The sequence below is a fragment of the Pyrenophora tritici-repentis genome, chromosome 7 (assembly GCF_003171515.1).
Source record: "Pyrenophora tritici-repentis strain M4 chromosome 7, whole genome shotgun sequence".
Taxonomy (NCBI): Eukaryota; Fungi; Ascomycota; class Dothideomycetes; order Pleosporales; family Pleosporaceae; genus Pyrenophora; species Pyrenophora tritici-repentis.
In genome coordinates, this window is record NC_089396.1 from 1,633,960 (window position 1) to 1,658,187 (window position 24,228).

General features: G+C 49.6%; 6 protein-coding genes across 6 annotated transcripts; 1 reads left to right on the top strand and 5 right to left on the bottom strand.

The window, feature by feature from the left end:
* Positions 1 to 7: 7 nt before the first annotated feature.
* Positions 8 to 3,609, bottom strand: PtrM4_130270 (uncharacterized protein; the record flags this gene model as incomplete). The annotated part of the gene is made up of 2 exons (XM_066108982.1): positions 8 to 3,056; positions 3,104 to 3,609. 2 exons carry the CDS (start codon positions 3,607 to 3,609, stop codon positions 8 to 10), a joined length of 3,555 nt encoding a protein of 1,184 aa, XP_065960974.1.
* Positions 3,610 to 3,815: 206 nt separating this feature from the next.
* Positions 3,816 to 4,871, bottom strand: PtrM4_130280 (uncharacterized protein; the record flags this gene model as incomplete). The annotated part of the gene is made up of 1 exon (XM_066108983.1): positions 3,816 to 4,871. One exon carries the CDS (start codon positions 4,869 to 4,871, stop codon positions 3,816 to 3,818), a length of 1,056 nt encoding a protein of 351 aa, XP_065960975.1.
* Positions 4,872 to 4,956: 85 nt separating this feature from the next.
* PtrM4_130290 (uncharacterized protein) lies at positions 4,957 to 5,484 on the bottom strand (the record flags this gene model as incomplete). The annotated part of the gene is made up of 1 exon (XM_066108984.1): positions 4,957 to 5,484. One exon carries the CDS (start codon positions 5,482 to 5,484, stop codon positions 4,957 to 4,959), a length of 528 nt encoding a protein of 175 aa, XP_065960976.1.
* A 2,781-nt stretch (positions 5,485 to 8,265) lies between these two features.
* Positions 8,266 to 9,624, top strand: PtrM4_130300 (Kelch-4 multi-domain protein; the record flags this gene model as incomplete). The annotated part of the gene is made up of 2 exons (XM_066108985.1): positions 8,266 to 8,417; positions 8,463 to 9,624. 2 exons carry the CDS (start codon positions 8,266 to 8,268, stop codon positions 9,622 to 9,624), a joined length of 1,314 nt encoding a protein of 437 aa, XP_065960977.1.
* Positions 9,625 to 15,806: 6,182 nt separating this feature from the next.
* Positions 15,807 to 17,117, bottom strand: PtrM4_130310 (glycosyltransferase family 2 protein; the record flags this gene model as incomplete). Its single annotated transcript, XM_001941062.2, has 2 exons — positions 15,807 to 16,910; positions 16,971 to 17,117. 2 exons carry the CDS (start codon positions 17,115 to 17,117, stop codon positions 15,807 to 15,809), a joined length of 1,251 nt encoding a protein of 416 aa, XP_001941097.1.
* A 5,911-nt stretch (positions 17,118 to 23,028) lies between these two features.
* On the bottom strand, positions 23,029 to 23,805 carry PtrM4_130320 (uncharacterized protein; the record flags this gene model as incomplete). Its single annotated transcript, XM_066108986.1, has 1 exon — positions 23,029 to 23,805. The coding sequence occupies one exon, from the start codon at positions 23,803 to 23,805 to the stop codon at positions 23,029 to 23,031; it is 777 nt and encodes a 258-aa protein (XP_065960978.1).
* Between the last annotated feature and the right edge of the window lie 423 nt (positions 23,806 to 24,228).

Genomic DNA, 24,228 nt, shown 5'->3' on the forward strand with positions numbered 1-24,228 from the left:
ATAGAAATCACTCGTCATAGAAGGAGTTCGTTACCTTCACGAAGGTCTCGAACTCTTGTGGCTGGTCTATTAATTGCGCGAGGTACGCTAGGCCTTCCTGTCTTGTGCGAGGGGGCACGATGGGGCGTAGAGGCCACTTCTTGAAGTGTGTTGTGGCTCTCTTGCAGAACACTAGGTGTTCTGGCGTCTTGGGCCTGCCGCATAGGCAATTCGAGGTATCCTCGTGGTTGAATTTTCGGTGGTACCATTCAAAGTCGCCATGCGTTGAGCGTATCATAAGGACTTTCGCGAGTATCCTTCGGAGTAGCCATAGCGCTGCGGGCGTGCGCCTAGTATCGTATGGCAGCTGCCATTGCGTGTACCATGCTGATAGCCTACTGCTCTTATCCTTCCACCAAGTGTCCCTTGTATGTTCGAGGAGGCGGCGGCCTACTGTTCGTATACCGGATCTTGTGGGGGAGGCGGCCATGCCGTATGGCTGGTGCGGGTCTTTGGCCTCGTTGTCAGCCAGCTGGTCGGCGAGTTCGTTTCCAACAATCTTCATGTGTCCCGGCGCCCACCGCGTTTTCACGTTGTAGGCCTCCATAGCTCCATGGATTTGGAGGAACGCCCATTGGGAGGAGGTAGGGGCGGTTCCGCGTATGCCCCATATTACCGAAGTGCTGTCTATGCAAAGTACGATCTCCCTCTGGCTAGGCAGTGAGAGTTGTAGTGCGTGTTTGAGTCCTCTGCACGCGCCTATAGCCTCCGCATCGAAGACGTGGCTAAGGGCATTTAGTGAACCTTGTCCAGTCGCCACGGCGGCCTGGCCCTGGTATATAGCGTACCCGTAAGTGACCACCCTTGTACCGTTGATTTGTTGTTCAGACCCGTCTGAGAAGACAGTGATTGTCTCCTGTCCAAGAGACTCCCACCAGATGGTGAAATTCTGGGCAGCAATGTCCTTTCCTTGCCCTTGCGTTGGATCCTGCCTCGACCCGTCTGAAAAGTGAGGGCTGGCTAGGACGTTTCGGGGTGTGGCGGGTAGCAGTTGTGCTACGCGCTGAACCTTCGATCTTGGTATCCGTCGGTTGCCCGCTGCGCGTCCTCGTATGACTAGTGGCAGTGTAGTTCTATTAGTAAGTGGGTGCTTGTCGTCTATCGTGCGTAGGTGAACCGCAAAGCGGAGCTTAGCCTCCTCCAGCGCCACCTGTGCCGACGGCATCGCAGCTTCTCTTAGCAGTACTGCGTTTGGTGTTGTCCTCCACGCAGGGAGGATTGCCTTCGTGGCTGCTACTAGTGCCTGATCTATCGTGGTTAGGTGCCAGCCTACCCTAGTGCTGACCGTGGGTTTACGGGAAACCCTTGCAATTCGTGGGTTCTTCGTCCTGCCCTCGTACCATGTTTCGGCTCCGTATAGTAGTATGGGCAGGATACATGTTATGGCTGCCTTGCGTAGCGATCCTGCTGGAGGGCCGTGGGCTGTGTTGGCGAGGCTCCGGAGATGGTTCGCTACTTTCCTAGCTTGCGCCGCCCTTTCTGCGACGTGCTTCTTGAAAGTTAGTCCCCTATCAAACCACACCCCAAGCCAGCGCAGCGCTGTCTGGCTTCCCCCCTGCGCAGGGGCTATAGGGTGAATTGTTTGATCTTCCAATTGGATTGGCGGCGCATGTAGTCCTTTCTGGCGCGTGAGGTGGATCAGCTCCCGTTTCTCTGGTGCAAACGTGATCTTGTTCGCAGCTCCCCATTCATTGATAGATTTGAGGTCCTCTGCTAGCAGTGCGACGTTCTCGTCTAAAGAGTGGGAGACCCGGTATAGGTTGATGTCGTCGGCATACCCGAACCGGAGTTTTCGGTCCTGGTTGAGTAGTTCAGCTAGGTATAGGGTGTATAGGACCGGTGATAGCGGCGATCCCTGCGGGGTGCCGCAGGCCACTCGATGTACAGGTGTAGTGACATTGCCTAGGCGTACTCGCACCCTCCTTTCCGACAGGAAGTTCTGGATAAATTTCCGGAGTAGGGGTGGCCACCCTTGTTGCCGCATTCGGTGTAGTAGCCTGTTTTTCAGTAGCGCGTCAAACGCCCCTTGGACGTCTAACGTGAGCATAGAGACATGCTCGTGTCTTGACCAAGCCATCTCCACGTCGTGTGTGAATGCGGTCGCCAGGTCCATCGCAGAGCGTTTTGGCAGCGCTCCACCGTGCTGTGGGCTTAGGATGTCAAAAGCCATAGCTGTGTGTGCTATGCGCCTTGCTATGATACGCTCGAGTCCCTTCCCTAGACAGGACGATAGGGCAATTGGTCTCATTGATCTGGGTGAGGACTTATCCTTCTTCCCGACTTTGGGTATCATGGCCACTTCTACCGTCTTCCAGGCGGCTGGGTAGTGGCCTTGTTCCATGCACGCCCGGTAGATGCCTAGCACTAGGTGTCTAATGTGTTCCCAGCATGCCTTTAGGAGTCGGACGGTCACCTGATCGGGTCCTGGGGAGGTGCTAGATACTCCAATCACGTAGCGTTCAGTCTCCTCCATCGATATGTATGTGTCCCATGGTAGTGGCGTGGTTTGCGGGTCGTTGTCAAGAGGCGGTGGTTCTAGGAGGTCGTCCTCCGCCGAAAAACGGTCGAGGATTGCCTCTCTAAGTGCCTCAGCTTTCTCGAGTGGTGCTGTGATTGTCCTACCTTCGATTACAAGTGGGGTGTCCCGTTGGTCGAATGATAGTTTATGCCAGCCTACTAGCTTGTATAGATCTTTGTCGTTATTACAGCCGTCTATGCGCTGCTGCCAGTACGTTCTCTTGGCTTTTCGTACCGTAGCTAGGAACGCACGGGTGGCTTCTGAGGGGGATTGGCCATAGTCCGACTTTTCCTGGATATGCCGCTTATACGCCACTCTACAGTCCTCTGTCCACCATGGGGCGGAGTGGCCTTTTTCTCTATTTGGTGTTCCCGCCGCGTGCATTGCATCTCCTATAGCTTGGGTGATTCTAGCTATGCTTGCGTCGATTACGTCCGCTGGGGCGCTATTGCTAATTGGCTGTACGCCTACTGTGTAGAGTTGAACTAGCCCGGCAAACCTATCTATGTTTCTCTCGTGGACCCGGTAGTGATGCTGTTCTAGCACCGCTCTCCCTCGGCTTGGAAGGACACAGTCACTAGGGTGAAATGGTCTGACCCTGTATACATATCTTCGCGGACTGTCGTTCTAGCGAAGGGTATATTTGAGAAGGATACGTCTAGCACGTGTCCCGCCCGATGTGTTGGGTTACCTGCCTCGCCGATGTAGGGTATGTCGTTCTGAGTGGCCCAGCGGGCGATCTCTGCCCCCCTATTGGCCGACGTGGAGCCGGGCTCAAAAAGTTCATGGCGGGCGTTTAAGTCACCCCCTATAAGGCAGTTACGGGGTGGCGTTAAAGCTGTGAGGTATTGAAATGTCGAGTCATTCTGTGGCTGCCTATAAACATTCAATATGCGGTAGCCGTTGGCCTCGATCCATAGCACATCCCGGCTGATGCGTGGGTGTATAAGAGTAGCCCTTATATTTGGGCTCTTACGGGTATAGGTGAGCACCCGTGGTCGGTCAGTTCCCCACGTTGTGGGGTTGTTCCAGCTTATCACTGGCGATATCATATGGAATCCTGGGTGTGTAGAGGTCCGGGTTCCAGTGAGAGTAAAGGGTTCTTGGATGCATACTATGTCTATGTCTGCTTCCCATGCACGTTCTAAGGCTGTAATGTGGCAAGGCGAGCTTCTGGCCACATTCACCCAGCATACCTGCATTTGTCTGTGTCGGTGTGGCGTGGTTTCGCCGGGTGAATTTGCGGGTTGTGCCCTCATTACGCACTAGATCCGAGGCTCATTTCAGTGTCAGCGTGCTCAGACGATGACGTATTAGGGTCTTGGTCAGCGGTGCTAGGCTGCACGCTTCTAGCAGACATTCGCGCTAGGTTGAGGTCTTGCGTAGTTGCAGCTGTTCTCTTAGACCTCCTAGTCCCTAGGGTGGTTGCGGGCTCTCTAACAGTGGCTGTGTTTAGGTTGTTTACGTCTTGTCGGCTTCTTTTACTTGCGTCCGTAGGTGTTCCCACAGGCTCAGTAGTATTAGCTATGTCGCCGTCCGTGATTTCAATGGAGGTTTCGACCGTGCTGCCTGTCTGTCTTCCTCTAGCTGGCTGCATTGCCTCAGAAGCACGGTCACCCGCCTCCCTAATGACTTTTAGTTCCCCCTTTGTGGGTTGGATGAGTCGGCCGTTCGCCCTCGTTGGGGCTGCTGGGCACTTGTCGTGGGTTGCTGGAAATGGGCCGTGGCAGTTGGCGCACTTTGGTGTGTCTTTGCATTGTTCTCCGTGTGGTCCCTGGTGAGTTGCCGTTGTTTTGCTGCATGTCGTGCAGCGGGCTGGCCTTGTGCAGCGGCTGGTTTTGCAGTACCCTAGGCAGCCTGGGTCGTGCAGCATTGCAGGTGAGTTCTTCTTTATCTCGTGCGCGTAGTCGCCCGTCCCAAATAGGCGAAACGATCGTACGGGTCTGGTGAAAGATATAATCCAGGTTGTCCTTCCCTCCGTGGGTCCATGTCTGGAGGGCCGGCAGCTCGCCGGTTCGATCCCTGTCTGGGACAGAGCTTCGCTGACTATATCGTCTATTGTGGTGGGTATACTTTCCCCTGTGATAGTGCGGTATGAGCTTTCTACGCCCTGGACTGCATAGTTCACCCATCGTTCAGGTAGTCTTGCGCTCTCGCCCTCTACCGCTCGGATCATAAGTTCGCGATTCTCCTGCCCCATAAGCAGGGCCTTGATTTTGTCGTTGCGGGGCGTAATCGCCCAGCCAGTCTTGATATGTTTTGCCGTAGGTATGTCGGAGGGGGTAATTTCCTTGATCGCCTTTACAATAGCCATGCGGGCCGCAAATGGTGATGCCCGTTGGAGCCGAGCCTCCGCTCCAACCGCTATAAGGATGCGGTTGTCAGTGTTTAGAGGTCGCCTAGGAGTTTGAGCTAGCTGCTTTGGGGCAGCCGTGGCCGCTTTCGTCGTAGCGGCCCCCTTGCTGGGGGGTTGGATTTTTTGGGGTCCTAGCTACGTCCGCCCAGGAGCGGTGCGTAGTGTCAGAGTCGCTCCCCGAGTTTGGGGGCGTGATTAGGGGCGTGATTAGGGAGGTGTCAATAGCCCTTAGCACCTTCTGTTGGAGGTCCTTAGCCACACGGGCTCCGTCTGGGTCGGTGTACTTCCCAAGGCATCTGTCGACAGCTGTCGCTAGATCCGTTATGATGGAGTGGCGAAGGTTTGTAGCTTTCTGGGCTGCCTGAATCCGCTGGCGGACCGCTTCAGAGACAGCTTGATTGTAGGAAGTGGGCGCAGTGCTACCGATGGGAGGTTCAGCACGAGTATGTGCTCGCTGCCTCCTCTTGTTGCCGCGCAGGTCAGTATTAATAGGGCTCTCAGGCTCCTCTGATCGTGTATGGGGGGGTTGGGCACTCCGTGGCGCCCTCTCTGGCGTTTCTACATTAGCCATTCTAACCACCTCCGCGAGAGCAGAAGCTGGTTATTTAGCTAAGGTAGTTACAGGCCGCCGTGCCGTTAAAATGATATAAAAATCGTATAATTTTGTAAGGGTCCCAAATTCCTCAAAAGTTGGTGTTCGGTGCATTCGAGTTGGGTTGATGTTGATGTTGATTATGGTTTAACGCCCTATCTGTAACCTCCCATAGGGTATTCGGGCGGGTCCCGCCGTGGTCTTATAGTGCTGTCGCACTTGCCTCGTGGAACCTATTCCTAGGTGTTTTGTATCTAAGGGGAGTGATGTCCTGCCTATATACATGTTCGTGAAAAGGACTCCCGCCATTTGAAGCCGTTTTCCTACAATATTCTAGTATTTCGTGGCTTGCGCCTTTGATCGATGCAGTACAATAACTGCTTTTTAGAGAGAGAAACGAAAAAGTAACAAGAGGCAATTTAAGATACAATGTGTTAGAAAGGTATCTATACCAATCAACGCAGTGGCAAAGAGTGTTCACTTTTTGTCTCAACAGGTTATGAGCCCGGGGCCGCTTTCAGCGCATCAGCAGGTTCGTGATGGACTGCTTGTTGGGTGAGTGACCACAGCCGATTTGCCAGAGCAAGAGGGCCAGCGCCAAGCAGGGCCAGCGCCAGAGCTAGAGCAAGAGGGCCAGAGCAAGAGGGCCAGCGCCGAGTAGGGCCAGCGCCAGAGCCAGAGTCGCAAACCGCTCGCATTACTTTGTCCCCCTGCCTTGATTGCGGGGGTGTGTTAGAAAGGTATCTATACCAATCAACGCAGTGGCAAAGAGTGTTCACTTTTTGTCTCAACACAATGAAAGTTTTAAAAGAGAGCGTGTGGGTCATTCGAGTTGGGTGAACGTGCCTTGGGCTCTCTTGCGTGAATCTGAGACACCTAAATATGACCACATTTTGGTACTATGCCCACTTCGAATAATGGTGGTCGGCACTCTCATGATACTCTCTCAACGAGTGGCGGGAGGGTATCAAGCCCAGAGTCGAGTTAGCGCAGCGAGTTTCTCATAGCGCCTCGGTATGTGCGACGCATCTTTGCTTGCCATATACGAACGGGCCATATATGACGATCAGCGACTCGCAAGGTAAGCCTTTTACTGCCGCAAAGTCAAGAACTCAAGGACTTCCGTATCTAGTAGCACCAGTGTAGAAAAGCTCGGGGCTGTTCCCATCATGCCATACCTCTCGCCATAGTCTAGGTGTCGAGACTACTACTACTATTGGGTCGATTTCCAGCCCAGGGCTTTGAAGTATGGATGCAGAGCATAGCGCGTCGATAGTGATGGCGTGGTGGGAGACAGGCACATCCGAGACAAGATGAGCGTCCGCTACAAAATAGGTGTCCTCCATGGGTGCGCGGAATAGCATCCAGTGATCGAGACGAGCGGCGGAGGACAATGCCCACACCCGCCACCAACGCCTCATGGCCGCATATAGTAACGGTGCCAGCTGCACTCGGCCCGAAGCCTCGCCTTTCGCTGCCGCCATTCCTGTACGCATTTTCAAGCGGTACGACCATCTCCCTGCCCATCGAACAACTTCGCAAAGAATAAAGTGTCAAAAATCGTCGACATTGTCCCAACAAGATTGGGTACGGCCTCTACACTGCACCTTAGCTTCTAATCAAGATCTATTGAGACCATGCATTTACTAGCAGCACGTGTCCCCCTGGTATGTTAAGCCAACTGGCAAGTTACTCGAAGTTTTTGCAAATATGTCGCTCCTTTCTCGTTACGTTAGGAATTGATACAGATCCTCTAACTGATCTATCAAAATGTTGTGATTGTCTCAACCGGCACTGGTTTTCTACGTAAGCCGCATCGTAGCGCGAGCCCGAAGGAGGTGCTAAAAATAGTGTTCTGATGGAGATGATTGTCGGGTTGGGTGGGTGAGATGCGAGAGATTCCAATGTACCGGCGCCGGTACCTAGCAGGTGATTATGTAATGGCGCACGGGTCGGCCCCTAGCCGAACCAGCTCCAAACAGGAACAGGCCTCTTCTCGGCAAACCTGCCGGCTACAGGTGGTTCTATGGACTATCTTTATCAACACCTATCACATCCCTTTTCAGTGACGCATGAGAACCAGGCGTAAGGCTGCGCCGACTGCGAGAAATGCCACGAATTCCTTCATCAAGACCATAGCTCCTTTGCCATTGTCTAGTAGAACCAAGAAGAGAAGTCTACATAGCGGCCAGTTGTTTTCCAAAGAAGCCCTGGGATACCTTTTTTTTCTAATTACCCGACCTCAATCAACTAGTAGGAAGGTGTTCGATTCAGTCTATTATTAATTGACCAGCGATAAGGCTGAAGCACTACAACTGCTTCTCTGCCATGAGTCTCGATTCAGATCGTCAATGTCTGGCAAGGTTTAGAACGTAGTTATGCCGTCGAGTATAATTTGATCAATTAGTAGCAATCTTTCCATGCGGTTTCACCCGAATCATCGTATTTCTCTAGGCAGTTTGCTTCTCATCAGGTACAAGCTTTTCCTGTGTCTTCACTCTCTGTGTAAGGAACCTACCGTTATGAGACATCAGGCATGTTTGCATCGGTGAATGTTTGGCGCAGTGGCGGTCGTGCTTGAGTGTCACAGACGCATTTGTTGTGGGAACTGACGTCATTTCTCGCGTACCTGCATTAGGTACCCCCTCTCCGTCATCGAAGTCTACCATACCATGATTCTTCGTCTCCCACGCTTCAGCTGCTCCCTCCAAATTGCCAAACCCTGAACAAATCTCGGGAGACTTTTATTACAACTCCGCCATGGCCGAAATTGCAGCAGGCGCGTACATCGCGGCAGAGGTCGTTGAACACACTGCAGAGGCGGGCTACGCCGCTTACATCGTCTCCAAGCCGACACTGCCTCTCAAAGTCACATTCACGCGCATGGCTACAGCTTTGGGGGACTCATCAGAGTACGTCCTCGATTAATCACGTTATTTGGATAAGCTGACCTTCAGGCGCTCGTTGGCGCGCTCTAATCATACAGTCACGGTGATCAGCAACAAAGCTTACATATTCGGTGGCGTTACAGAGGGCAATGTTCTCTCCAGCAACGATGTGCATATCGTAACTCTTGAGCATTCCGGAAAGCCAGAGATGGATTACAGTATGATACCAGCATTGCCAGCAGCTGAGGGCGAGCAGACACCGCCAGCAAGATCGGACCACGCAGCTTGCGCTTTCCATGGAAACATCGCCGTTTATGGAGGTGGCGATGTGAATGGTAAGCTCTTAGCGGAGGATTCCTCGATGTGGCTATTCAGTCCGGAGAGGAGAAATTGGGATCTTCTTCGGTCATCCAAGGGTGATGTGGGTACTGGTAATATTGGTCCAGGCCCACGTCGCAAGGCACAGTTGTTTGCTAATGAGCAACATCTACTTTTGTTTGGGGGTATTGATGGCTCCGGAGATAATGCTTCGGACCTGTGGCAGTTTGATATCGCTACACGCTATTGGACCCAGCTTCCCACCGCTCCAGTTGCGACATCTAATGCGACGTTAGCAAACGGTCAGTTGTGGTTGATATCGGGATCCGACCCTATGAGCAGTCAACTTCATCATATTAGTATCTCTTCAGCGAGCGAAGAGAGGAAGTGGGAGTCGTTCACCTTCCCTACCAACCCGCTAGCGCCAGGACCTCGTGCACGCCATGATGGAGCTCTATTGCCAGTGAGCACAGGATGGGGTCGCAACTACCTCGTCTACCTTCTTGGAGCCCGAGATAATTCCTCTCCAGAAGCACTAGCAGCGGAGCCCGAAGATCCAAAGCACTCGGATGACGTCACCCAGTTCAGTGACACTTGGGTCCTTCAGATTCCTTCGAGCGACTTGGAAGCGAAACCTTCCATGAGCCTGAAGAAAGCTATGAATCCTGCAAAGATCAAGGATGCGATCAGGTCTGCTGTTGGCGCCGACACTGGTCACTTATCTTGGGCAGAAGCCGTAGTACAGATACCATCGGTTAAGCAACTAGAAGACGAGGAGGGCAAGCTCCACCCAGGACCTAGAGCACTCTTCGGTGCAGATGTGATGGACAACGGCAGCAGTGTAGTCTTCTGGGGTGGAGTGAATGCCAAGGGCGAGAGGGTCGGGGATGGATGGGTGGCGAAGTTTGAATAGATACAAGGTACGTCAGCACATACGCCAGACATGTTTTAGAACTCATGGAAAGAAATTAATAACAGTCTTTTGTCATTCATTCCACCCTTATGTACCCTTCCTTTCATTATTGTCACATTTCACTTCCCGACAGGGAACTGAGCGCCGATACAGGCAAAGTCTATGTCTTGTAGATATGGGCAACGAGGTTTGACGATTCGCGGAACCTTTTCGATGGCTGGATCTGCAGTATGTGTGATAGGAGTATCAGAAGAGGAGGCAGAGTATTGCACTACGACGCTCAAACAACACGTTAGTCCAGCCAAGATAGATCTAGAAAGATATGACGTACGAAGCTGAGTTGCATTCCTGTTCGTCATCCGTTTTGACTTCTCTCATCGTGGCTCTAATACCAGCAAAAATGCTCATGCTGGTCTGGGCTGACATGCGGTTAGCAATTGTTCTATGACGATCTCTAGCGATACGTACTGGAGTATTTCTTTGCCGAATACTGAATGAGGATTTGCACGTAAAATTTCAACTATAACCACAAAATCCAGAAAAGGAGATAGTGAAGTACTCGTGAAGATTGGCTCCGGCTCCGCCTTCCACGTCAACCATGCTCGTGTGTTGTCCATGCGTCTTATTTTCAGCAACTACCTGCAGGGCATTTAACACGGTCAGTATCGGCCGCACGTTACAGGATTATTTCACTCGAATCCTTCGAAGAAAGGCGACCAATGACGAATGATTGGGCACCGTCCTACCAGAACGCGTATGATGTTCGTGAAGACACGCTTTGGTTCAGCCAGTCCGTCACTTGGGATGCCCTGAGACATCAGGCCTAGGCCAGAAATAGTAAGTGAATGCAGTGTTGAGGGCTGTAAGTCTCACCAGTCAATATAGTAGAGCTTCTTGATTCTGGCTGGTCAGGACGCTCGCCACTCCAGAGGTATCGGGCTGCTTTCCTGCAAGTTCAGCCCAAGAATTCGGCCTCGATATAGTAAATGCCTTTCCAAGAAGACTGTGTCTTTTCTGATTTGCCATTGCCTGTGCCGCTGTTCTTCGACTTACAGGCTATTTGCTGGAATTTGGTGCGAGGATATGCTACGGCGCGCTCATGAATTATAATGGTCAATAATCTGCAATCAGTGCCCTCTCGGCCCCGGATCTGCAGAGAAGATGTCGAAGCTAGTGAAAAAGCGTGGTTGATGGTGAAAATTAGAGCTAATTTCTTTAGGAGACACCTGCATAAGCCGAGATCTTCGACAAGCCTAGCCTTCTCCATTAACCGATCCGGCTCCTAAATCAGCCCCGCTCGGCTTTCAAATCAGCTGGGCACCCATGCAATATACAGCCCATCCGCTTTTGTGAGGCCCCGGAAACCAACAAAAATACCAAATTGCAACAAGGGATTTAAGCCGATTGGATTAGCTTGTTCTTCCGGTCGTGCGCCTGGCCGTTGCGGCAGCTTCTATGCCGAAGCATGGAGTGGGTACCAGGTGTTGCTACTGGGTCAACTTGATCCTATGTAGGGCGTTGGATTCCATATATCGGTACCCAGTCGCAAGGTACCATGCCTCTAGTACTGGCAATTATCGGGCAGCCTGATGCCCAGTTCTGCATGGTCTCTACCAGCAGCGCATGGCTGCGTGTGGTTCAAGTGCGCGTCAACGGCGTGCGACTACTACTACTGAGGTAGCCTTGGTGCTCAAATTCTCACACCATTCACCTAGGCGCAACCTTACCGTAACAACACATCGCTCTATCTCCAATCCATGATCTCGAAAGGAGATCTCAGAGATATCATGAGTCATGCCATCATCCCATCAGTTTGGATCAAACTCATCGAAGCAGAGCCACGGATTCTTCTTTCCTTTCGTCATTGCTGCATACCTCTAATCAGGTTTGTTCTTCCTCAATCATAGTCTGTTACGACATGAGCCACGTGTAATGCTCTAGTTCATGCCGAGATCCAGGTTGCGGGAGAGCTGACCTTTCTAGCATGACTTGTTTTGCCTAATTTGGTCTACAACCCTCGGGTCGGTTGGAAATGCCGTAGCGGCATGTGGAGAAGCCTACCGCTGATCAAATACCAGGCCATGTGGAACAAAAGAGTCGGGCTGGGGCGTTGATTGCTCTATAACACGAAACGCAGAGCACCACTCAACGCCTGGTTCCCCACTGGGCCACACTCTTCATCACAAAGACGTAGCTGATATACTCAGATCAAAGCGCAATGGGTGGAGCTATACACCATCATATTCACGCCCCCGCATAGCTATAACACCCTTAACATCTTACTATGCTTCCGGACTAGTCACACTCCCACTGAGTACCTAACCCCTCATTGTCGAGACGTACGTGTGCCATATCCCTTGGTCTCCCGTCTATGTCACGCAGATTACCATGCTACTTTGACGGAACCTCGTAAGGTTTGAAACAGCAGCCTTATTCACAGCTTATATAACCGAATCTGGTTGACCTCCAATGTTAATTCATATTCAAGTGCTGATCTACAAAGGATCGCCATGAAGAGCACCCAGGATTACTACAAAAAATTATAAGTTTCACTCTCCAGAAAAGTTCGATGAGGCTCAAGTCGGTAGATGATAGAGAGACTAGTGCTCACGAGGCTAAGCTAATCCTAATGGGGTTTGGCTGGACATGCTGGCAGCCCAGTGTGAATCCTTCACCGGTGGCCTTAGCCGATGTAGCGAACACGTTCGTCACCATACAGCATATGTACCTCAGCGACTTCGGCCCCACTAGTGAGGACGGCCCGGCTTTTCCTATTTTGGGTTTTCACCGCGCGCGTCGCCCCCTTTTCCAGTTGCCCTCTTCAACCAGTCATGGGGTAATCTGTCAAGCTGGGAGCGTAAACATCAACGGCCATCATACGTTCATGTATTCTCTCTTGTCTACAGCCTGTCAGCTCATTCTCACTACATTTGTATTGCCATATTTGTCCCCATCCCTTGTCGGATTTTGGCTGGAAGTATTACTAGGTAATATCATAAGAAATATCTCCGTCGTTACTATTCATCATGTAGCCCTGGGTGCCCTCCTATTACTCGTCAAACTGCGATTCCATACAGCTGAGCTCGAGCTCGTCCGCTCGCACGTCAGCCCTCAACAGTTGAAGGTTGCCTTGACTCTCTTGTTGTTGGCCCTTATCGTAAGGTGTTTCGTCGCTCTTTGGTTTGGAGTGTATTTTGTTCTTACATGTCGTCAGTACTTGATTTAAATTATCGGAGTCACAATTCACGATGGAATGTCCATATCATGCTTATTCATCTCCGAGGAAACGTCGCCCGTATGATTCTGGGTATGGACGGAGTGAGGCATAGTAATATCCCAAGTCGGTATGAGATTTATCTTGTGCTGAGCGAACATTAATATATAGACAACTATCAGAGAAAGATCTAATATAAGAAAGCAAGGCGTTGGAATGAGTGTGAGCCAGGCTGGATAAAACAGCAAGAACGACATGATCGGGTGTCTTTATGTACATGACTTTTCGGGTGACAACTTCATGGCGGCTCATGTTCTTCGAAATCGACCCGGTTTCAGAAATTGACACGCAGTACTGAGAGATGGGCCAGGTAGTGTAGGTGGCCATGGCTTCACGAGCCTTGCAACGCATCATCTGTCCAATCTAGGCAATTCATCCGTCGGCTAACCTCAACGAGTCAAGTTTGGCTGTGTTTTGCCGGCGTTATCAACCAAGAGTTTATAGACGGAATTATTTTCTCTAGCCATGACATTGCGCAGGGTTGGCATGGGCGAACCATCTCCGCGTGGCTGGGGCATACCTCGTAAAGCGATCGCCGGGCTGTGCTGTTCCCATTCCGCGTGGTCTTGCGAGCGAACTGTCAACCTAGCTGTTTCGTTCGAGCATGCAAATGCTGGCAACCTTCTCGCACTCGGGCATTCCTAAGGTTTTCTTCTTCTTTCGTTTTGGCGATCGCCTGTAGGAGCCATCCAGTACCCCATGAACCCCGTTGGCGTTAGTACATCTGTGCCCATCATCCTTCGATATTACTGGACACGATTACTCTGAAACTTTCATTCTAAATTGCATTGATCTTCTCCCCAGCTTCCAATCCCGAAGCGGAATCGATCGCTTGAAATTTGACACCGAGATACCGACATGCAAATGTCAGATATTCACTCTCATCTGGAATACTGATGAAATAGGTAATAATGGTGATGATATTGATTATTGATTGTGTGTTGGTTCTGTCTACGGTCGTGGGCACACCTGGGGGGTGCCAAGCCTTCCTGTGATCCGATTGGCTCTCTCAGATGCCGGGTCGCGCTAGTCTAACCCAGCGTCTGTACGCTCTCATCTTCAACAGTGCTATTATCTGACAGCAAATTTAGGCCCCCTAGAAACAATCACTGGCGAAGTCATGTCCCATGAACGAAACATTCACTTTAATACATGAACAAGGACGTTGCTTACCATGTAAAAAGTTTGAGGCGTTTTATATTGAGTTGAGTTTGCTTTGCTTTTACATGTGAAGTGTCTGGTAGGTGCAGAAGCACGTGACTGAACATGCAGATACACCAAATCCGTATTCGCATTTCACCATCCACAATTAACAGAAGTGCAGGGTCTTGTTATGCCATAACCAGACTTTTATATCTCAAACAAGACACTAGAGACTCTAAGTACCACCCCACAGGCTGTTGACATCTGTATACAGTCCATGATAGCCCTTGCCAATACTCAGGTATCTTTGTTGAACTGTTCACCAACGCCCGTCAAGTCCATGCTCATACCATGAAGGTCTCGGGTCAGAGTGGCAGTAGATCGATGGCCGGTAGTAGTTGGGGTTCGTTCGACGCGTTCCTCGCTGATGGTTGAACAGGCGCAGTTGGCTCGAATACTATAGCAACGTATTAGCGGGTGTCTTTCGTGATTAAGTCGTTGTAGTAAGGGCATACGATGATGTCTCTGCGACGTTACTAGTCGAAACAGTTTGGGCATTGGAGGCGGTGGCCCTAGTCGGTGATGATGCACCAACCATCAGACTCCGCAACAATCAATCGGATCGGCATGATTGATTCCTATCTAGGTTAAAGGCTGCCTAATGAAGTAATTCTTTAACCTATATAGGAATCAATCATGTCAATCGATTGATTGTTGCGGAGTCTGCCAACCATACCGGGGATGTAGGAAGGTACTATCGCTGCAGAACTGTCTGAAGAGATATGCCAGGAATAGTCGATTGACAGTAAATGTAAAGAACGAAGAAAGGAACATGGCCATATTTATGAGAAGGAAAGACTGCAATGATCATAATGGCGCAGAAGAAACAAGCGTACAAACTCAATGATGGTCAAGACTGAGTGCATTATACAGCTTGCAGGACGAGGCAAATGATTGGCTCACGTCAAGGCGGCTGACCAGTTGATTGGCGCATGGGCTTCTCTGCCCTATGTGGCGCCCAGTGTATGCCTCACCCTCGCAGCTCGGGATTTCAGCCCCCGACGCTTTGACGCCCAGGTGCTGAGAACCTCCTGCTGTCCTTACCCTCATCACTTCTTGCCCAACTTCTCCACCTGAAGCACGAACAGATAGAACACAATGTCAATCTTCCTTGGAATTTATCTCGGGTTCCCATTTCCGCCATCTGCCGAGACATTCATAGCGTAGCACGCGCACCTACCAGTTACTGCAGTTGCAGTGCAGTGTAGTCCACCCTGATAACATCTTAACCACGCCAGGAAAATGATGCCCTCCACTTCTATCTTTCTGCCGAGGCATGGAGATTTCCGCACGTTGGGAAGCAACGGGCAGATCACAGGGTAAGTAGCCACTTCCCCAACGCAGACAGATCCGAGACGATCTTACGCCACATGCACTCGCCACGGTTTGCAGATCTCCCTGTGGCTGTGCATGCAAGTTGTCCAGGTACAAAACCGGTCGTCGTCCAACGTTGGGTTGCTATCGGAGTACGAAATATGAAGCTAGAAGACTAGAATGCTGCAGAGAGCTGCAAAGAGCTGCATATGTCCTGATGAAGGCCCATCTGGCGAAGTGTAGAATTGGAGATACGTGTCTTGGCGTATGCTGGTCATGGTAGTCCTCCGTCTATCCAGTGGTAATGCATGCTACATGGTTAGCAAGGCATGCAGTGGACTTACACATGATGCACGAAATAATTCGATTCTATATGCGCATGCGCATTCCTCTAGTCTCTCTGATAGATCCCTGCTATCCAGCATGCTCTCAGCAGGGCAAGACCCCATGCCATACCGATACTATCCCAGATTACATTGAGCTTGCTACCCATGACCTCCTTCCATCCAATAGCGACTTCAATCATGGCAATGTCGGCACTCTCTGCCAACATGAGCATTTCAACGTCGAAAATCCAGCCCTCGGAATGCATGTACGGCACAATGTATGGAAGTGATGGGCGCGAGAAAAGCTTGAAACCGCATTGTGTGTCCCTAATACGGGCAGTGGCCGGTGGTGTCATGACGCGGAGTAAGATGTGGAAAGAGTGCATGAGGAAGTTGCGAAGTCTAGAGCGCTGCACGACAGCTTCGCTGCCGACCAGGTGGGCTCGGGAGCCAATCGCAACGCCGCGACCATGCTTGTCTTCTATGCTTTGACATCCTTCCACTAGTTTGCCTAGGTCTGAGAAACGACTTGCGCCGTCAGCGTCTGCGAAGACGATGTATTTGCCTCTGGCGTGACGCATTCCGTGTGTGACTGCTCCGCCTTTCCCTCTGTTCTCTTCTAGAGTTATAACACGGATACTGCCGTGTGGAATGTGGGTTGAATGTGGTGACTTGGCGTCGCCGTTCTTCGACCATGGCCCTGGCTTTGACTTTGGATGTTGGCTCAATTGGTGCTCCTTCGCAAACTCCAGCGCCTTGTCGACCGTGCCGTCTGAACTTCCGTCGTTCACGATCAAGATCTCCCAGCCTTTTTGGCTCTTCTCACCCTTTCCACCAGCGTGTGCGTCTCCATACTCGCTCTGAAGGTAATCCACCGCCTCTTCCAGCATGCCCTCTAGGCGCTCCTCCTCGTTGTACGCAGGCACCACGACACTCATGAATAGCTCTGGTTCCTCGATAGGCATTTGTGGCGGTATCACGACCCTTTTCCCGGGCTCTTTCGCTGCTTCTTTCTTCGCATTCTCTTTCTCGGCTGCCCATTTATCTAGCCAACAAGGTAATTCTCGCGGGTCGCTTCGCGCGCCATCTGGTAGTATTGTCGTATATTGCTTTTCCGAACGTCGCGGAGGTCGCGGAGTGGGCGCTAAGAGGTTCAATGCCATGTAGGCCTATTCCTCGTGGTCGCATTAGTCGCGTGTAATTAGTCGTGTGCGCGCATGTGTTCATACCAGAAATCCCAGTACAGCCAGTAACACGCCTAATCCGACGACAATTACCCATATCGGAGGCATTTCAATAGGAAATCTCAAGTTTGACCCAAATCCATAGCCAGTGTCCTGGCGTTGCGTGCCAAACGCGCGGTTCTCTTTTGCCATAACGTGTGGTTGCGGGGCCCTCTTGAGGGCTGTCCAACGGTCGTGTTACCGAACAGCCGTTGACATTGAGTTTGGTGGCAACAATGATATCGAAGTACGAAGCGAATGAGTGTTATGCAGTGACAAAAGAATGAAAGCAATTATATTAACGCGACAGCCAATTGACGTACGAAGATGCAACGTGGAAGCTGACGTACAAGACGGCCCGAGGTCCATTCCTAGGTTAGTAAGCCCCGCGACTAGGTACCAGCGCTAGTGATGCCTTCGTTTCGTGCAACACAAACGTTCCTGATGACACTGCCCCTAGAAACACTCGCAATGTTCGCTCGTCTCTGATTCTTGTCAAAACAGAAACCTAGATTGGCTAACCACCTGCATCCATTAATGTTGGGTCTAACGCATCACCGATTCCCCATGCCAATGGACCGATAGACCGGTTTGGTACCAGCTGCCATCATCGTTGATTGAATCCACCAAGTACCAAACATGTGTCCCTGAAAAACAACGAGATTCCACTAACGTTGTTGCTGCGCACAACTGGCACAATACGGTTCCAAGCTTGTTTCAGTCTCGACAAACGGATCAACGCGCCAGACCTGCAATTTGTACCGGGGCATGGGTAGGCAGTCCCAAACATGTCTGCTCAGTATGCATCGCAGAAATATTGTTGATTACAATTGCATCTTTTCTTCCCTGTATTCGCTTCTTTCCCATCCCTACCAGTACTCTTAGTGTACCAGACATATGCTACAAGGCTGTGAGTCCAATTCGTAAGCGACCCACGTAGCGCCTTTTCTTAGTTTCGTCGCGATCTAGTACTTTCGCGTTGTTTTTCAGGCTAGAGCATCCTGTGGGAGCGCCTACGCGTTTATTACTTCGCTTGGGAACTGAGCAGTGGCGTGAAAATCTAAAAAGCTTTCGGCAAATGCGAATAGTACTGGGATCCTAGGATATGATTCGCCAAATAGTAGCTTGATGGGTTCCATGGTACGATGTGACAGACCATTCCTCCCACACACATACGCGGGGATTTGATAGCCAAAATCTGCTACGAGTATCAAAGAGCATCTTCCTTGTCATATTTCACACTGAGTACCCCCGAATCTGTCAATAAACTTGACCATAGTAGCAGTCTAGATTACAGCTTATATTTTAGAGTAATCAGACAGCTATGAAGAATCAATACGATCTCGCCCGAGAAGGGTCAGGAAATCTTCTACTAGACAGGTTATCCACCTCCGATCCGATATCGTTGCGCATACGGCAAGCCTTCTGAAGCTCCCTGATGAGCTGCTATTAGATATCATCGACCAGCCCCCCCCCCCCCCAGTCGCTTCGCGACCGACGCAACGCGCTTATTGCTCTTAACAAGATATGTAAGCAGCTCCGACGAATAGCGCTAAAGCCCCTTTACGCGCACCTGTACATCCCTGTCTGTAGGATTCCTCGTTTGGTTTCTTTTTATCTCGCGAATCTAGATCTGACAAAAATCATCTAGACGGTCGAAATACCTTTGCATCCATTCTACACATCTACGCCATCGTATGTCCTATGTCTCTATGACTGAAACGCCCAGTCAGAGCATGCAGCAAGGTCGAATGAGCAGTTCGAACCATAGATTTTGATTCCTGAATTATTCAAATCAGGCCGAGTTAGCACGAATCAGAGTTAAATCAGAGTCAGGTGATGTTGGTGTTTTTGTATAGTTATACTGCAAATAGTGTCCTTGCAGCCTCACTGTCGCTCCCATAATTACTGTCAATGTAGTTATTTGGCAGTCTATAAGTGACACCACGGTGTGACCAGTCCTCCAACAACTCCGAGCATCTAATTGTGTTGGCACTTAACTGAGATCTCTCCCACGACGTTGTCCTTCTCGCCTTACTAAATGTTCACTCCGACTCAGCGCTCATTGCGAAGGCAGAGAGCACGTCAATAGCGAGTTGTGACAAGGCAGGGAAGGTTTATCGTTGTGTCAGCTAGGTCCACCACTTAATAACCGTTATTTGTCTCCCTTCCAGGGTTGGCAGTTAACTCGGAGGGGCGTAGATAAAGGCTTTAAAGTTGTCCTCACTGTCTACAACAACGGCTAATTGTCGTTGCCACTAATTAAAGGCTAGCAAATTGGCTGCAGAGGTGTCTTAATCCCTAAGGCTGCTAGACAGGGTAGGCTTAAGCCGATCACGGTATATATGCCACAAGGCCTCTGCCCGTTACAGACCTAATTTTAACTACTTCTTCTTCTCTGTTGTATTCTATTAGTTCTGTAGCTATTTGTAACGACGCTCTAGGTGTAGGAGGGCAGCTGTAATATAGGCACCACTCTTATTAATAAGCGCGTAGTACTTACTAAAGAGAAACTAGGCCATATTTAGTGGGGCGAGCAGAGTCTTATGCTTGGAATGGTGCTTCTGTTATTCTTCGAAGTGGTTAATTAGGAATTCTATAGATACTTAGAAACAGTTAAGGGTTACTTAATATCTCCCTGCCTTAAGAGTTACCTCCTTAAAGGGAAGAAGAAAGTTATAGACATGTTCTAAGAGTGTCTAGTCGTCGTCTATAAACACAACTAACTCTAAAGCATTAGGATATTTCGTATACAACGCGTTAAGAATAGGCCTTATTCTAAAGGCCTCTTTAATTATAAGAAGCTAACTATTCCACCGTGTCTCGCCTAGAATTTTAGGGATAGTTGCGAGGCACTCTAAAAATCCTTTCGCCAGTCTCTTAAAGGCTTAATTAAACTTATCGTCTCACAGAATAACTGCAAAACTGTAGAGTTTTACAAGTGCAAGGTGCCTTACAAGGGCCGTTTCTGTAATGTCGCAGTTACTCCCACTATAACTTTCCGTCCCGTCCCTGTCAGACTCTAGTTATAATAACCTTGCTCTTTTATATCCTAGTTCCGCTGCTTCTTCATTCGTTGCGAACATAAAGGCCTATGTAGCGAGGTTAATAATATAGCTAATGCAACGTAGTCTTCGTATCTTCTTAGTCTAATAGTTAATGCCTTCAGCACCTATAAAGGCCTTAATTGCACAGATAAGCGTATCATTCACTCCTACATTGTTAGAGGTTATCTAGCCCAACCTTGTAGTAAGGTTGTACTCCTTGATAGTCTGTATAAGAAGTGTAGCTAATTATGCGCTAGTTTTAGACTCTTCGCTGTTAATGTTAACAAGGTTAAGAAGAAGTTAAACTAGCTGTCTATTTTAGTCAATAAACTAGACATTTACTACCTAGAAGTGCTTGTGCCCGTGCATCGTCTTCCACGTGTTAGTGCTAATATAGAAGCAGCTAATTGTATCGTCGCAGAGGTACCAGATAACCTCTTGTTAAGCGCAGAAGTTCTAGACAATGCGTAAGGACAGTGAGCTACTAGAGCGAAGCAATACATGTTTAGCCTTAGGGTTAACAGCTATAATTAACGCTTTGAATTTGTTAGAGACCACTAATTTGTGTAATATACTACACACTGTTACGAAGCGGGCGAGGGCGTTAGGGAACAGCTGCTTTTAAGCAGCATTGCGGAGGACTGTGACGGCTTAGTTGTAACTAGATTCAGCATGCTTTATAGCCATATTATAAAGGCCTTATTGCAGGTTATTAGTTTGTGCAATCGTCGAGGGTGTAGCTAAGAATCTACCCACAAAGATAGCATGTTTTTAGAGGTGACAAGCCGCATTGCTTGATAGGCCCTTCTAGTTACAATTATCCTCTACGCAGTAGAATATTTGATAGCTATAATTATCCTTCTTAGCCTTGTAGGGTAGCTGTGCTCTTGCGTGCTTCTAAACTAACTTGTCCTTCTGCCCGAGGCCTCTGTGAGGTGTACTGCTGCCTCTCTTCCTCTTAAGATACTGTGCCCTAGTCTCCGTCACAGGAATAACTAGCGAAGGCGTCGGAGGTGCAGTTAATTAGGACTAGCTGTCGGCATGGTTAAGGAAGGCGGTAATCGTCTCGTTAATATTAATCAGGCTAGTATTGTCGGTGTCCTCTGCAGCTCCTGTCTCGTCCAGCGGTGCAATTAACGCATCATCATATATATCATCCTCATCAGGGACAGCGAATGTCTAGGTCAGGCGTCTTCTTCTAGGACGATTGGCCATAGTGGAAGGTGGGTTGTCAAGCGGAATAGCTTGGGATGAACTATGTCGATTAGTCTATCTATCGTGAGTGGCAGCCTATATAAGGCTTGCTAGCTAAGGGCAAACAGATAGACAAAGATCAGATAGAACAAAGATAGGATAGAACGATAGGGCAAATAGCAATCAGCTGTACAGACCGGAAGCTTCCCGGCTCCTTACCAGAGCTCTAGTTGATATCACAGTCCGCAACAATCAATTAAGTGGGTCCTAGAAGGTTCAGATTGGATTGATTGATTACCGCTTTAAGCCTAGTAGTTACCTATAGGAGTTTAAGCCCTACCTAGATAGGTAAGTGGGTCTAGGAGAGTGACCGGATTGAATTGATTGTTGCGGAGTCTAGTTGATATGGGTTAGTAGGTTAGATGAGGATGTGTATACAGCTGAGAGACCGAGTTCTTGAGGATTGGGTAGAGCCGAAGTCGAGCCGGCTGATTCAATTGATTCAGAGTCAAATCAAAAGGTCATGAATCTGAGTCAAATCAATCAAATCAAATCTGATTTGATTTGATTATGAATCAGGAATCAAAATCTATGGTTCGAACATAGCTGCCTCGAAATCATCCAGAATACGGACATTTCCACACAGGGCAAGCGAGAATGGGTCACTGATGTCCTTGCCGGCCAAGCACCTGGACTCATGTACATTCTTTTTAATATGCTTCCAAAACTGACCTCACTACTGTTGGGCTCAGAAAAATCCATCCCTATGGACATTTGTGAAGTTACAAGACTAGAGTGCCATATACGCTTTCAAGGCTGGACCCTCTCAAGACTCCACCTTACGGCCAATACGCATGGACCACGATCATACCTAGATGAAGTTCTCAATCTAATCCACAGTCCGCAACAATCAATTAAGTGGGTCCTAGAAGGTTCAGATTGGATTGATTGATTACCGCTTTAAGCCTAGTAGTTACCTATAGGAGTTTAAGCCCTACCTAGATAGGTAAGTGGGTCTAGGAGAGTGACCGGATTGAATTGATTGTTGCGGAGTCTAATCTAATCACACCGAGCCTGGACCTACTTGAGCTTCCATCAGAATGGCAAGACAGGGTTGATTGGATCGCATGCCTAATCAAAGGCTTCAACATGTCTACATCGCCTCGAAATATTCGCTTTGGACACTATGCTTGCCACAAATATCCCGAAGATGGCCGCTAGAGGCCTCTTATGGCTAATGTAACAGCTGCACTCACGACTAGGTATTCTTGGCCCTATACTTTTAAAACGAAACATTATTTTCACTTCTATTCTTGCGAAGAAGGAACAATTGAACTCTGCTGTTTATTGCACAGCAATATTCCCGGCAATCACATATGTGATTGACCTTTCCAAGCCGGGGCTGCGAACCTTGATAGACGATGAAGATCAGGCCACGCATTACCTTGCTATTGTTGACGAAGCTAGGAATGCTAGCATTGATTTGGCTGTGCTGAGCAGCGATTTATACAACACGAGCTGGAAGAATTGCGAAAGCGTTCAATGGCAAGAGAGCTTGTTCAGATGATTGTTTCATAGCTCATCTACTCCGAGTATGCCCAAATTCTATAATTTGATAGCTACTTTCGGATATCAAGTTACTATCTCCTCTAACACATCGTGTACACAGTCCGCAACAATCAATTAAGTGGGTCCTAGAAGGTTCAGATTGGATTGATTGATTACCGCTTTAAGCCTAGTAGTTACCTATAGGAGTTTAAGCCCTACCTAGATAGGTAAGTGGGTCTAGGAGAGTGACCGGATTGAATTGATTGTTGCGGAGTCTAATCGTGTATAACCACCCTTCTCCACCCCTCCGGTGTGATTTCCCTTACCATCTCCAACGAGAGACATTCGTCCTTTCCCTTCCTCACCTCCGTACCCACCAGTCTTATACCCATGTTCTCCTCATTAATCCATATCCTTATCTTCTTCCCGGGGTTTTCTTCTCTCCACTGCGTACTAGTCTTCAGATACTCTAGAGGCTTCTCCTCACACCCGACTGCAAAACTCGCCTTCCCCACTCGCGCATCCGTCAGCATCGCCGCCGGCAGTCTCGCCCCTCCAGGCACTTCGCGCCCCATTTGGCCCTCGGCAGTGGCCTCAATATTCGCCGGCACGCTCATGACTTCCCTCCCGCCTTGGAGTCGCAGCACGTGTGAGGCGCGGATCCTGGCTTCCGTCCAGACGGCGCGGTGGGGGAGGGCAAGACTAGTTTGTACCCGCACGTCGGCGCGGATGTGCGCTTTCCAGAGGGAAAGGTCGTTGTGGTTACTGTCTATTGTTGTGAAGGCGTAGACTTGTGCGTCAGTGGGGACAGCATTGGGTGTTGCGACGAGTGTTTGCAGATTGCTAGTGACGGCGTACCAGAGGAGTTCTCGGTGGCGGTGCGTTCTAGTACTTGGATATGGACCACGGCATGTAAGCAAGGGTGTACTGGGCGGGCGAGCGCAGGTGTAGATGAGAGACTTAAGGTGCGGCAGGCGTATCGTCTGATCCGGTGTCGAATGGTCGATGAAAAGCATCTCACAACTTTCCACGCGGAGGCGTACATGATGCATTTTCGGAAGTATTCGACGAAGGGAGTCGCAGAGATGCGTTGTATCTCCCTCCATACGTGTATCGTAGCCGAGAGTATCGAGTTCGAGGTTTGCACAGGGCAGAGGTAACGCCTCCATCAGTTGAACTAGAGTGGACTGCGGAACTGTGTGGTGGTATCCTTTATCGAGCCAGAAGGAGAAAAAGCGAAGATTGGAGAAATGAGGGAGTAAGGCGATCAGCTGTAAGACTTGCTCAATATTTTCGTCGTATAGCTGGAAAGATATCGTGATGGAATGGATATACGCGACATATTTCCTCACATCCAGTTGCTCGCAGAATCGAACCAAATCATTATGCGTACGAGAAATATCCCCGTATAGAAGAGATATAGTGACCTCCCGCCAACCTCGGCTCACAAGTGAACATGACGTGAGGTCTTGAAT